Here is a 15,525-nt window from a genome sequence, read left to right on the forward strand (position 1 = left end):
CTGAGGAAATGAAGATGGGTGTACAGGTCCACATCCCCCAACAACAGCTCCACTCCGACAAACCTCCCACCGGCATAGTAGTCGAGTCAAAGGCCTCAGCCAAAGCTGAAGCAAGCACAGACATATTGTGCAAATAATTTATGGCTGATGCAGCGTTCATTTGAAATTAAGATGAAACACTAGGAGCTTCCTCACATGGAGTGGTATCTCATTAAACGGTGTGGCCCAAGCTTTGTGTACGCTGCTCATCTTGACTTGCTATTCAGAATATTCAGTCAATTTTGGCATTTTAAGGCCCTCGTATGCCATCATAAATCCCTTTTCAGACAAACAGTTTTTTTAATAAAAAGTTTAAGCAGTCCAGATATTAGAAACAGTTTGATCTGTTTACCCTGTCATGATAAGAAAAGCTCGGTTATTCCCACAGCTGCATATTTACTTCCTTTTTACGCTCCAGTAACAAATATCAACCACACTAAAGTTTGTTTGTCAGATCTAATTTAGCTTGTTCAAACACTGCATTCTGTACTTCTCAGTGTCCTTGGTTCTATATCTAATAGCTGCAGCCACTCCTTTCTCCCCCCCTCAACAAGCCCACCCTTCTTGCGTCGACACATCAAGAGGAGGCAGCTTGATCAACCCTAATAGGGCCTGGTAATTAGAGTCTTTGCATGGAACCTGTCTGTGCGCAGCTACTAAGCAGGTTGGGGAAGGACTGCCATGCACTTGACAGCGTGGAAAAAACAATGTAATGTTCGGTATATGGACCAAATTAGCCTGGCAGCGGTAAACACATTCCACTTCTAAAACAATGGTGACACTAATTAGGGAACCAATGTTTCATTTCAGAGTTCAAGTTTTGCCGTTGTGTGTAACACTTGCAGATCGTTAGAGAGCCATCTTGAGGTTTTGTGAATGCAAATTTAACAGACTGTCCTGAATAATGGCTGCAGGCTGTAGAGAAATAAGACTGCAAAATGAAATCTTGAAGATCACCTAGGAGCATTCAATAAGCTATGAAATAAAATCGACACCACTTAATATAGCCTAAACCGACGTGCTTTTTGACATTTTTGTTGCCTCAGCATGGACTCCACACTTCAGTTTACAAAAAATTTACACATATTTGGAATCATTATTGCATTATAGATCTAGTATGATTCAGAAAGAAGAAGCTAGTTTTAGGAGGAGTTTGTTTCATACTTTGTTTTCACATAAAATTGTATTATTGCAAAAAGTCAAATTTTAAAACCAGTCTCTAAGAAGAAAAAGCCAGATGCATCCATAAAAAATTATCTTAAAATAGTCATTCCTATCCATTGGGGCAAACACTGAAATTTATACCCATTCTTCTTCACAAAACAGCTCAATCTTGGATAATATCTGTGAATATACATTTTGAAGATGTGTTACAAATTCTCATTTGGATTTAGGTTTGCTTCGATTGATTGACTTTGACAGATCAATATTTTATCTAAACAGTTAGTTGTAAGGGATATTGCAAGCCATGTATCACTTTCATTCAATTCAATTCAAATTAAATAAAAAAAAATACTGTATTAATCCTAGAGGGAAAATAAACATAGCAGTCAATATTACAGTGAATCTGAAGAAGTCTCTGACTGAAGACTCTTGTTATATAGTGTTCTCGGACAGAGGATGCTCGGGAGTGTCTGTAATTTTCTTGATTTCACAAAGAATCCACAAACACATTCACGACACTGAGAGACCACTTAAGATGAGAGGGAATCAGAATAAAATATATTTGTGTAAGATGCTATTATATAGTATGGTAGTAAACAGTTATTCATTTTTATCTAATCTATAAACATTTTTATTTAATAAAAATATTTGAAGCAAATTCATGTAACAAAGGTTCTAGCTGACCCCCCACAAGGCAGACAAACAGAACTGTCGATCACCACTAATAAATTTGTTTCCCTTCTTTGTAGGCAAGTGATGAAAACCCTATCTTAGTTTGTATCCATTAACAGTCTGATTTGAGAGGATTCAGAACATAGAGAGGTCTCAGTTTCAACGGATAAATACTTGTTGGGGCTTAAATTATTTTTTGGGAAGCTTTCATCCCGTACTTCTGTCTCCACTCCTTGCTGTGCTTGTGTTTGTCTTTGTAGGGAGCTCCCCTGGTGACATCAGTGGGAAAAACACTATGACACGGGAATTGAGTTATCAAGCTGTGGCCAAAACATCATAACTGATTGGCAGACACTTTTAAGATGAAATCAAGCCATCATGAAGAGCAACTTGCGCAATATCTGAACATTGTTTGCGTTTCAAGCTGTGCATTTTAGACAGACAAATCAAGTGTCTTCAGCTAATGATGACACTGTGCTTAACCACATGGGGTTGGTAGACATCACTGGGATTCATTCCAAGATTAAAATAAAATTTGATCAAATCAAGTTTATCCATGCTTTATGAATGACAATAGACATACAGGGCAGAGCGCTTGCCTCCTTTGGTTTCAAGGAACACAATAAAGTGAAGGATTTATTCTGCAAGTTTCAAATAATCACAGTGTAAATGGAAAATAGATGTCCTCATGGTTGTGCATATCAAGTCTTCCAACAGTCACAATGCTGTTAAAAGTCATCATTTGTTCATTTGTCTTTGGCTTCTCTGAAGCAAGCTTTTCTTAAAATATTTTTAATTATCTTGTGCAAAATATCTTCCTTTTTTTTGGACATTAGTCAATGTTAGTTTTTAGCAGACAAATGCATTTATTAAACCTGTTTACACTGATTTGTAAATCGTTTAGATCTCCTGGGCTCTAAAACTCATATTATCATAAGAAACAAACTATTCAAAAAATTTTTTTAGCCAAAAACATTATTGTATGTATCCATAGTGGAATATTTTAAAATATAATAAAATAACTGGTGTGAAATGTTATTATTTATTTTCATTGTAGTCTTTAAAATATCAGAATTTCCAACTAACTTAATATTTTTAGGTCTGATGATATCATTGTAAAATATTGAATCAGATGTTACTTTTAGCTACTCAATACTTAAGTGCAGAATAATGCAGAATAATGTTTTACTCTTACCTGAGTATTGTCTTTGATGGCTACTTTTCATTTATTTATTTATTTTTTTTACCATTTTCCTTTATTTTAGTGAAGATATGGTGAAATAGTGATAGTTTTACTTGTTAAAGTCTGGTAGGTACTATAAACTAAATGAGTTTACACCAATGTTTTAGAAAGTCATAAATGGATGTCACAATGAAACATTGCAGAGACTTTTTGTGTTTGTAGGAAATTTCATACACTTGAAGAGGTTTCACCTCTCATCTAAAACCCTATTCATTTCAAAACATATGTTGAGGTATTAGGTTGATATGATATAATCAGAACAAACAATATGGCTATTCAGGTTGCATATATGGCTGCCAAAATCCCATGACTCACTGGGCATACAATCCCTTTGAATCAGTCTTTGACTAATTGTCACTTAATGACCCAAACATGTCACCGAATTATGTCAAGTGAATTGTTTCAATCATGTCTCAAAGTCTGATTGAGTCGACTGGGAATATTAATGAAGGCGTAGGTGTTAGAAAGATGAACCCATAACTCACATCCTCTGTTTATTGTCCAAGCAAATTGCTGGCCCTCAAATGTTTTAATATCTAGTACTACATAAGTAAATACTGCTTCATACTTTCACACAAAAAGTGACTTTAAACTGATTAAATTAGATTGTAAATAGAATAGAATAGAATAGAATAGAATAGAATTACTTTATTCATCCCAGCAGGGAAATTATTTCGCAGTTACAGCAGCATAGAGACAAGACACACAACAACCACCACTGAGTAGCAATTGTAGACAAGATAAAATAAGAATAAAATATGACATGCGGTCAATATGAAAAGCAGCTTAGAGCAGTCCTTGCAAGGATTCAAAAATGCAGAAACAGTATGTATATGTAAATATATGTACAGCAAGTGTGCCACAGTGCAGCTGTGCGAAATTGGACTGATTAGTGCAGAACAGTGATTTAGCTTTTATTGTACAGTGAGATGGCATGTGGCAGGAAGGATTTCCTGCCACATGCCATTTTGAGTGGTAACTAGTCCGAGTGTATTTATAATAATTTAAAAACATATTACAGAAAAGATTATTATTTGCAGCTGGTTGATGGTGATTGAAATCTTTTTTTTTCTTTTTACTGACACATCATGAATAAAGATAGGCCAAATGAGAATTTTATATTGTACCCAACTAAAAGAATACAAATCAAATTATTATTATTATTATTATTATTGGAGTGATGTTTCCCCTGCGCCTGCCTGGAGGATGTGGTGATTGCTGCCTTTTGATTCGCTGCATGTGAACACACACCGACTCAGCTCCCACAATTCAACAGGCAACAAAGGAAGAAAGGAAGAGGCCGTGAGCTACAAAGAGTTAGCTGACCTAGGTTAGAAGATGTACTATCAATTATGCCGTTGTTAGCCGACAACAGTACCCGTTTGTAAAGAAAATTACAAAGTCCGTCCATGTTTGTGTTTTTGTGCTTTGTTTTGCCGCAGAAGTGAACTAGAGGGACGGCGGCGGTTATGTTTTCGACATAAAACGCTAACAAAGCTAACTGACTTAGGTAGTAAGGTAGCAGTAGCTACGCTAACGTTAGCCAACAATCGCCAAGGACCATATATTTTCTCAATGTGTTTTCACTGACGGATAACTAAACATTAATACACTGCTTTACGACAAAAATAAAGCTGGGAGCGACAAGGTAAGAAACAATGTTGTATTCTTTCTTAGATAAGTTTAAACGTATAAAACATACTTTTCACAGGTCTGCTAACAGCAGTTTCGTGTTGGCTTCCACGCAGTCTTAACATTAATGGCATAATGGGCGTCTCTGTAGGATATTTTTAGGAGAAATGTATATCTTTAAATTAAAAAGCGACTGAAGGGATTTGGAGTATTCACACTTAAAGCATATAAGTAGAATGCTAACAAACGTAGCTAACCTCCAAGCATGCTCTTGTGTCCGTAGGCCTTTCCAGGTCAGGACATACCTGGCTAATTTTAGTGTTTAGCACAAGGCGTTTATGACTTTTGCATATCTTTAGGTGCTATGTTTTTTTATAATGCCTTTTATTTTGAGTTATATTGACAGACCTTTGCATATCAACTTGCTTTTGCTCATTTCAACAGTAAATGAAAGGTGGTGGAAGTGGAATTTGACCCAACTGAGTCACCATTTTCCTGCAGATAATGGTGAGTAATCAGATTGCAGCTGTCTTGATTTTCAAACAGATCTGTTTCAGAGCTTCACGTGGTCCTGTTTTGCAAAAACGATTCTGAATGTTGAAAAAACATATAACCGTAACTTTCACATGATTTGGGAAATACTTTCTGAAAGGCTGAAATGTTTTACTGTTGAGCCATGTTAGCATGATGCAAGGTAAACATGTGTAGGTGGGGTCGAGTCTGAAGGTAAATATCAGCTGCATAACCACCCATAGAGCAATTGGCATGTTATCAGAACCTAGAACAATTTTCAACAGAATTATTTATATATATATATTTATATATGTCTACAATATTTAATGATTCAAAATTTCTAATGACTAAAGAGTTCTTTTTGGAACTATACATGAACAGATTGTAATATTTTATTGCTGAATCCAGATGATCTGATTAGAAAAGTAAAACTTGATGAATGGCATTTATTTTAATGTTTAAGCAAGACTATATTATTTTTTTATTTATGTCAAAACAAACTAGTCCTATCCATAAACACAAATGTAGGACAATCCAAACATATAGATTGATGCAATGCTGTTCAATTTATTAGGTCAATTGGTAAAACCATTTTCTAAGAAAAGTCAGCCTGTTGCATTAACATACCTAATCATTTGAAGAGTATTCAGTAAAAGGAAATGTTTTACTCACCTTCCATATACATTTTTACATGTTTAAAGCGTGGGGCGGGGGTGTTTTTGTAAAATTACGTTTTTGAGATCTATATAATTTTATTACCTCATCAAAAACATACCTGGAGTGTTTACTTTGATTCTTTCATGCTTGTTTGAGGAGTCATTGATGTCCTGTGGTAGCCATTTTGGGGTGTCTAAACATTGCTCTCACAAAGCGTCGCCTGTTTACGCAAAGCTCCCTTTCTGAACTGCGGTTCCCAGCAAAGATTTAGCTTCACAGAGCAAAACTACCAACGCTTTCCCCACTCGGTTCCTCCAGACTAGCGACAGCAGCAATTGGCAAACACCTGGTGGAAGTGCTGGTCTGTTGAGCTCATACCAACAACTTCTCAGTCAAGTGCTCCTATGAACAGTCGTAAACAGCATCATAAAGGAGCATTGTTCCGATGACTTGTTGAGTGTTGAAAAGAGTAGGAGCTTCTTAAAGTGGTATAGGTCATTATCAAGGCACCACATTTCTTTTAAGTCATGTTTGATATATCCAGCATTTTTATAACAACTGAAGGTAACATAGTTACTAGTTGTGGTGTAGTGACTCAGTAAGATTTTTTTTAACTCTGAGGCTTAATTACTCAATTTAAGGTCCATCTAAGTTTTTCCATTACAGTTCAGATAGGTAATGTGTGAGGCTTTTAGCAGCTCTTACCATAAATGCTTGTTTTGTGGCTCTGTGCGTTTGCAGTTGGTTACAGTCTTCCCCACTCCCTGTGGATAACCTGTTCTTTTCATCTTTAACTCTTTTCATTAGTTGTTTGTATCTAGAGTTGACTTTTATGTTGTAGTGTAGGAAATGTGCCAAATATACTTTCAGAAAGACTAAAGCTGATTTTATTTTGTGTACATAATTGGGCAGTTTCTGTGATTGTTTCTGCAAACAAATCTTCTCTAACTAGATCCACACATTTTCTGACTTTTAAAATATATAATATTTTATTATAAGGATGCTGCCTCGTTATTTTAGCAAATTGCAACCCCCGCCTTCTATTTTGCAGTCAAACTTTGATTTTAAGAAAAAAATTCCTGTTTTTATAGATTGATACCATGTTTTTTAATAATAACAGAATGTCAACACAGGCAGGGTAAAAAATCAAAATCCTGGGATTGCAGTCATTCATGCATCGATCGCCCCAATTTCCTTAATTTTGAGTGATCAGTGATCGGTTGACGCTTGCATTTTGTTCACAAATTTTATCTACCTCTGCAAAGGTCTGAAAACCAGCTCTGTTCCCTAATTTTTTCTCTAAAAAATGAAAGTTTAGATAATTTAGTGGCTTGGGCAACATTTCTCTAAGCCTTTCATTTGTATTTTAGAGTACTACCTCATGCAAGTTTGCATTGTTTCAAGAGTTTTGTTCATGGTTTTCCAATAAAATAAGATTGGAACACTGAAGGTGAATTGTGATCTTGTAACATCTGACAGTAGGGCTGGGCAATAAATGCATTTCATCTATTAATCATATTTTGTATTTCTGAACATTTATTTTTTTGGAAAATCTGGACTTTTTTTTTTTCACTAATGTACTTCTGGGTATATTAGTGCTGGGTTTTCATAGTTTGCCAGCCCACCCAGGGCCTGCCTTCTAGTTTAACGAGCGTAATTTACAGCTTATGTTTATTTGATTTTGAATGATTTTGATTCATTCCTCGCATGAGGAATGATTGAAATAAAAATAATTTTTTGAAAATATTCTCATTCATTTGTAATTTCTTTTTAAGAAAAGAAAGCTAGGGGGAAAAATTATTATAAGTGTATTTAATATGAAAAAATACATATAATTGTATTTTTACGTCTTATCGCCACTCCTTCTGACACTGTTATAGAAAAAGAGAATCTGAATTAGCCCAAATTAGAATCAACAGGTACATATTTTTTTAAGATCGGTGATTGGCCAGAAAACTGCAATCGGTGCACCCCTACTGAAAGCCTTTTAATGTTTTAATAATTTAGATAATTAACTTTTGCCTTTGTATTTTTAGTTTGGGGTAAATCAGCAGGTAAATCAGGTTGTAATAAATAAATAAATCAGGTTATGTAATGTTAAAAAACCACAGTGTGACTAGAGTGAAATGCCATATTTTTCTCCCTTTACTCTTTGTCATTATAATACTTACAATGTTGACTATTTATCATCTCACCTTCTATAATTTATTTGTGATCCAACCTTGTTTTTTGAGAGGTCATTTGATCTGTGTTGCATCAAATCTAACCACTTAATAGTGAATGCATCCTTTACAATAACAATTTGGGGGAAAAAAGTCTTTATCTCAACTACATAGACTTTATTATCAATAGTTTAAACATGATATGGATAGAAATATTCTAAAGCATTATATCACTTTGTTTTGAAAGTAACCTTATCTTGCGTAGAAAAGTATCTCTGGCAAATTATGCGAGTTCTCCAAACTTGTTTTTTGTGAACTTTGAAATGGTATTTCTTTTATTAATTATAAAACAAAAAAAATTTAACCAGAAAATGTATTATTTTAGAATCTATTATTAAGCTGACTAAGATGTGTCTATTTTTGTCTTCAGGGATTTTTGGATCCACTGTATGGATGACTTGTTTCATGTGGCCTGATGGAAGGACATTGTGGATAGTGCTTTCATCAGGATATCAGGAGAGCCGTCCCATGCCCCCACATTGGAGGGCCTGTCAGAATGAAGAAGATAAGCCTTAAGACGATCCGCAAGTCCCTCAGCATAAAGGGCAAAGAGGAGGGTGACTTTGTCATGCTCCAGCAGCCTTCAGTGACAACAGAGTTTTCTAAGGAGGAATCACTTTTTGGAGGCTGCTACACCAAAGACCTTTCAGGGTGTGATCTTGGTTGTGAGGACGAGAAAGGAGGCCAAAATAAAAGTCGATCGAAGAGTGAGGGCCTAATGGGTTCGTTAAAGAGGAGGCTGTCTGCCAAACAAAAGGCAAAAGCAAAAGGTGGCTCATCAGCTTTGTGTTCGGCAGATGACGACGACAACTTTTCGTCATCTTCTGTTCCCATCAGCAATGAAGTAAAAGCCCAGAGACCCCTCAGATCCGCATCGTTGCGGAGTCACCATTACAGCCCCTCGCCGTGGCCTCTGCGACCGGTCAACTCTGACGAGGCATGCATCAAGATGGAGGTAAAGGTTAAAGCCATGGTCCACTCTCCTTGCCCGAGTCCCACCTTAAATGGTGTTCATAAAGAATTTCATAACTTCCAGATGGAAGGGCTCTTTCAGGACCAAGCAGAGTCCATAAAGTATCTCCAACAACCACAAAACGGTGAGCTGCATCTAAACATCGACGAAAATGATGTGCCTGTGGTGCTGGGGTTGACGCCCCAGGACTATATCCAGTACACAATGCCTTCAGATGATGGAATGTACCCAGAAGGGTCCCACTCCTTTTGCCTAGATAGTTCTACTCCCATGGAGGTAGTGACAGAGGCAGACAGCAGGTCCCTCCACACGGAGCAGGGACAGGACGAGCATGAACTGGTTAATGGGATGCCTGCGGACCTCTTTATGGAAACCTCAGTTAATAGTATTCTTTTAGGTTCTGCTGGTATGGTGCTCCAAAGCTCTCGGGTGGAAGTCCCACCTCCCCTCAGCCCCCTTCTGCCACCCATGACAAGTAACGGACACATCCCTAGGACTTTTTCCAGCTTCAGCTCTACAGACAGCCAGGTAGCAGAGAGGGTAAGACACCACCTTAACTTTGACCCAAATTCAGCTCCTGGAGTCAGTCGAGTGTACGATTCAGTCCAGAGCAGTGGACCGATGGTCGTGACCAGTCTGACCGAGGAGCTTAAGAAGCTTGCAAGGCAGGGCTGGTACTGGGGTCCAATCACACGGTGGGAGGCAGAGGAGAAGCTGATCAACTTGGCCGACGGTTCGTTCCTGGTCAGAGACAGCTCAGACGACAGGTACCTGCTCAGCCTGAGCTTCCGATCGCAGAGCAAAACCCTTCACACACGCATCGAACACTCCAACGGACGCTTCAGCTTCTACGAGCAGCCTGATGTCGAGGGTCACACATCAATCGTTGATTTAATTGAACACTCCATTAGAGACTCAGAAAACGGAGCCTTTTGTTATTCCAGGTCTCGCCTTCCAGGGTCTGCAACCTATCCCGTCAGACTAACCAACCCAGTATCTCGGTTTATGCAAGTGCGTTCCCTGCAGTATCTTTGCCGCTTTGTCATTAGACAATACACAAGGATAGACCTCATCCAGAAACTGCCCTTACCCAACAAGATGAAAGATTACCTACAGGAGAAGCACTACTGAGGACACAGACAGGGCAGTGGTAGCAGTTTGCACTTTTGTGTTCATAAGATTTTTACACAAGGTTTACAGACCACAGTTTGAGACAACTGGTTCTGGTAGCTCCTGATTTATGTTTAAGTGACCCTGTCTTGTCCATTCCACTCTTCTGTGATGTTTTATTTTTCTGGTGTTCAGAAGTTCTGCATTTAGTAATACTTAATCTATTGCAAAAATGTGGCTGAAGTGAAAAGCAAAGTAAGCGTAGTTGGAAACAATGAAGAGCAGACATTTGGCAGTTTTGATGGATGTATGCTGTTTGGCTGTGAACATAAAATAGAAGTTTCTTAATTATCCACAGTAAAGTTGAGCAAGTTGGGAAAAATAAAGTTCTTCTTTGAATTGAAAATGTGTTGCATTATCAACTGGATTGTACATTACAGAAATGAATGTTTGCTACAAGTGGTTTTTCATCTCTGCAGGCTGACTTTGCACATCTTTTGCCTATCAGTTTTCTAGATGTTGAAATGTCTTTTTTACTACTTTAGGCATGATCAAATTGCAACTTAAGATTTTGGATAGAGAAACTTTGCAGTTAAAATAACAATGTTAAAGTCTGATGTACAAACATAGACAATAAATGACATTATTATGTGTCAAAAATTCTCAAGCTAACTATAGTACTAAGCCAAGGACAAACTGTGTAAAGCTGAACAGCAAAAGATGTCCAGATTTTGTCAGCCACTAGGATGCTTTCAATAGCTGGGGCTGAGAATTAGCTTTAAAGTTGTACGGCTGCATTTTATCATTATGCATTTTTCAAGCCTAATGGTACTTCTAATGCTGGATGCAGGTGCTTTTTTTTCTAGAAAAGGCATCAACTAAATGTATGGACTAAAAAAATGTAACATTAAAATGACAATTCTGCATTTGAAATCTTGCAAAATCTCCACCGCAGGTTTAAGTTTTTCACTAATGCTTGTGTTGTCTGCATGTAGTAAAGGCTTTAAGATTGTCAGACTACGTGGGAGAAGGTGTTGAACAGGGAGAAAACAATTTGGTATCAGAGGTTATTCAATGCACAACTGCATTTACCTTGGGGAGTCTGAAAGCCTTGCCCTCATTCATTCTGCAACTAAAAGACATCTCATGTGAAATCTCGACTAAGTTACCTTTAGAGATGCACCGAGAATCATCAATTTCCAATTGGTGGTTTTTCGAAAGCTTTTGTCCACTGATGCAGATTATTTGTCTAAGTACTAAAATAGAGGAAAACGTAAGAACAGCTTCTGCCATGAGGGTAATAAGTAATTTTTTTTTTTAGTAAAAGAGATGATACCACATTGTGTTTGTGAGAGAGAGTCATCTTTGTACAAAACAGGGCTTTACTAATAACTTTAAAACGGTATTATTGAGTTGAAGTTTAAATTGCCTTTAGCATGTTAGTAGAAATGAGCACAGGTAGCATAACGATCTGCATCTAGACAATGTAGGATCTTCAGAATTTTAAAAGGCTTCAATCATTTATAGATTCAACATGTTCCATGACAGACGAAAGCAAAAGTTAAAGCAGTTTTGCTGTATTTTATTCAGCCTTCCACTTGCTCTCTCTGATTTTTGGTCAACCGTTTGACATGTTCTACAGCTGACTGTTTCCTGCTAAACAACCAAAAGCATCTCTGTACTTCCTGTTGCTTCTTTTTGAACGCTTTCTTCCAACAGCAATGACTTCCACACCGATCACTGTGCTTAAGCTTAACACCATCTGGTTAAGCTTGGGTATATTTTAGCTGATCAGAAAAAAATATCTAAATTTGTGTTTCTGGCAATTTAGTTTCCAGAACCAGAATATTGGGGGATTTACTGACTTCTCGGTGCATCTCTAATCTATTTGTAGTACTAGTGGTAACATAATGCTGGAAAGAAGATATGGACCTAGGAAAGACGGTGCAGGCCTTTGGGAAATACAGATTTGGGAAACATTGGTCAAGGAGTCTTCTCCAACGTGGAAGGGATGTCAGGGTATTGGCATGTGATAAAAGTTAAATCAAACCTGCATGCCATCGTTGGTGTTCTAAAGATTTTGAAGAGTTTTTTTTTTTGTTGCCGTTTTTCATATCGTCTCGAGTCTGTCCTTTCAGAGCTGCACTACCACAAGTTATAATGAGCTGATGGCGTCAGAGTAAAGGGAAGAGCACACAGTATGCTACGCAAGTGCTTTATTTGGATAATTGACAGGGAATTGTCACCTCACAATATGAATGGTCATCTTTTTTTGACATCAGTGTCCTTAAAAGTATTGCAAAATGTCTTTGGCAACTTTGGTAGGTCTTTAGGGTATAGTTTTAGTTGTAGTTAGCTGGAGAGGTCTGAGGAAGCACAGCGGAAACTAGATAGGATCTTTAAATGGTGTTTGCATGTTTAAACACTTAGTTTTAAAGCTTTGAGTTGTATAGGAATGAAGGATTTAAGATGTGTTTTGGTTGTATAGAGAGATGTTTTGTTTTTTTTTCCTTAATGTCACAAACTGGCTGGACTTTTTTCTTTTTTTATATTACAAGAAATGTATTTTTCTTTATACTGTTTGAGTTGTTTTTATTGTCGTTTGTGACATTTGCCATCTGGGGGATGGGGCCGTACAAAAGGAATGTACGCTTGTTTGAGGTATCCTGTTATCTGCCTGCAGACCCATTTCTGAAAGCATGGGGAACATAAGGACTACAATGACACATAATTTGCACTTGAACATTCATTGAACCTCTCTTTGCCTCAAATTTTCCCTCAGATGGAGATTTATAAAGAAAAGTCACAGATTTGTCATGATGTATTCATATAACTGTAAGAGTAAAATTGTTTTTTTTGTTTTATTTTTTCTTTGGGGGGGTCATATCTGTGTGATTTAAGGGGATCACATGCCAGCATAATTTCAAAGCTATTCCTAATTGGCTGTTAAGATATGGGATCATAGCGAGAATGTGGATGTAAATTGTTTTTTTTACCCTTTTGTGTATGTGAGGATGTTTTTCAGTCAAAATGTGAAGACAAAATGTTAGTCTCTTTTTCTTATAGAGTGTTCAATCCATCTTAATTATAATTCCATTTTAATTTTGAAATAATCATTTGATTTCGACACGCAAATCCTTTTCAGACGGTATGCTTGTGCATTAAAGCCTTCATTGTTCGATTCCAGAGGTTGACGATTGTTCAGACTGCTGATTTGAATTAGTAACAGCTGTTAAGCACTTAACATACTCTTTCTTTTTTTTCTCCCTTTGTGCATCTCAGTCATTGAAGGTAATTGTTTACGACATCATGTTTGGACAAAACCTTTTCTTTTCCTCACATTAACATCTTGGTACAATTTTGAAAATTCCTTTAATGTGTTTTACACATTCGTGCTGCTTTTGGATATTATTGCCTTTCTTGTATTTAACAATGGTGGAACTAGAATGTTGCCACTCTAGATGTATGTACATGTAATGACTCGGTTGTCATCTTGGGAGAGCAAAGCAAAACTTGCAATTTGTTAATGACTGTAGTCGGTTAAAAGAGAATTAGTATTAATTAGTAGAGCCTCTGTAGAATTACCCGTTCACTCCAGTTTACATTGGTTGTCAACTTTCCAAAGTAGATAGTCTTTTTGTATTTTCTTTTGGAGAAAAAAAAAAATCAATGATTTATTGCACATTTTGGATACAGTTAAAGAGTTTTTTGTATCTGCCGATTATAAATTATAAATAAAACTATATTCTAAAAAAAAAGGACGAATTGTTGTGTGTAGTCTTAATAAAATTATTACATGTATACATCAATAACTAATATCAAAATTCATGCATACTCACATGATTTTCTTCTAACATTAACAGAAACAATTGAATTACTGTGATAACTATTCTGTTTTAAATTTAAAAACTTTCTTTTTATCTAGTTAACTGCAAGTTTAGTGGAGGGGAAAAAAGTATGATGGAAACAACACTGATATGAGATATTTGTGATGTAAGCCTCTTTGAAGAGTTTGGCTAAGAGTTTCAAGGTTTTGCCTGTGGCTTGTTACAATCATTGTGTTCAGCCATTCCTGAAGCATCTATACTGGGCAAATCAGAAACGGTAACGGACAAATGCCCAGTGGTCCACAATTAATCTTATCAAAAAAAGTGGAATTCTGCATTTCAGTAAGACAATCAAGTTTCCAGAGTCCAGAGGAAAAGTGAAGACAAAAATGGAAGTCCCCGAGGAAGCTTCCTCATTCTGGTGTTTCCCGGTGTTGACCCACTGGATTTTATTAAGTCCAAAATCAGTGCTGTGGTTTACCAGGGGAGTTTTACAGCTTTAATCTGCTGACAAACTTTTTTATGATGCTGCTTTTTGTCAGCAGAAATTGGCATCTGGCTACACTGCCAAAAGCACCAATACCTACTATTAATGACCCTGGTGTTACTGTGCTTAAATGCCCAACAAATTTGCCTGAACAAAACCCTGCAGAGTCTGAAGTATCGTCAAAAGCAAAATGCGACACACCAGACTCAGCAATTTAGATGAGCTGAACGCTGCTTTAAAGGAACCTTGCCTTCCCTAAAATCATCAGAGTGCATATACTCTGCATTAAATGGATATACTTTTCAGCAAGCTGACGTTTCTATACTGAAATACTTTTTGTGGACCTTATGTAATACCATTTTTGAGAAACATGAGTTTGGGGTTTTTATTAGCTGTAGACATAATTAACTGAAAGAAGTGCTTACAATATACATTATTAATGTGTGCGATGAATCTCCATGAGCTTAAATTTTTCAGTTGAATGACTGAAATACCCTTTTTGACAATATGCTAATTTTATTGAGATCCAACCACAATTTTACATTCAGCGGAGAGTTTAGATGGTTTGCATCAGAGCAAAGCTTGGATGCAGCAACACCCGTTAGGAGCCAAGTCATGCCTGCAGCTGTGTTAACAGGTGATATTATGGTGGTCTGAACGAGTCTATCCGCAGTAAGTACAAATTGGCAGCTAAACCTTGAGCTCTGGCTGTGTAAGTTACAGAGGCAATCTGGGTGCTCTTTAAAAACATCAGAGTGAAGCAGACACAGGGTAAAAACGAACTGCAGTGTTGCCGTGCTTTCTTTAACTTGCCTGTTGAAAGTGTGAGATCTTTGGGGAAACAGTGGAGAAGGTTTTGAGCATGGTGTCAGGATTGGACTTTGGTTTACTGAAATGTGCTTTGCATGCTGATGAGGAGGTAGACTTTGTTAACTTCTTTGTCTGACAGGCCTCTCCAGGCATCTGAGGTGAAGATGCATAACTGT

The 15,525-nt window shown here is 37.1% G+C and overlaps 1 protein-coding gene across 2 annotated transcripts; it reads left to right on the forward strand.

Moving 5' to 3' along the window:
* The first annotated feature begins 4,335 nt into the window (after nucleotides 1-4,335).
* socs6a (suppressor of cytokine signaling 6a) lies at nucleotides 4,336-13,982 on the forward strand. Of its 2 annotated transcripts, XM_028005323.1 has the most exons (4): nucleotides 4,336-4,448; nucleotides 4,561-4,766; nucleotides 5,195-5,257; nucleotides 8,513-13,982. In XM_028005323.1, exon 4 carries the CDS (start codon nucleotides 8,639-8,641, stop codon nucleotides 10,244-10,246), a length of 1,608 nt encoding a protein of 535 aa, XP_027861124.1. In that variant the 5' UTR covers nucleotides 4,336-4,448; nucleotides 4,561-4,766; nucleotides 5,195-5,257; nucleotides 8,513-8,638; the 3' UTR covers nucleotides 10,247-13,982. The 2 variants fall into 2 exon arrangements, with proteins under 2 accessions (XP_027861124.1, XP_027861122.1); XM_028005321.1 differs by having other exon boundaries at nucleotides 4,369-4,766.
* Nucleotides 13,983-15,525: the final 1,543 nt, after the last annotated feature.

The sequence above is a fragment of the Xiphophorus couchianus genome, chromosome 21 (assembly GCF_001444195.1).
Source record: "Xiphophorus couchianus chromosome 21, X_couchianus-1.0, whole genome shotgun sequence".
NCBI lineage: Eukaryota > Metazoa > Chordata > Actinopteri > Cyprinodontiformes > Poeciliidae > Xiphophorus > Xiphophorus couchianus.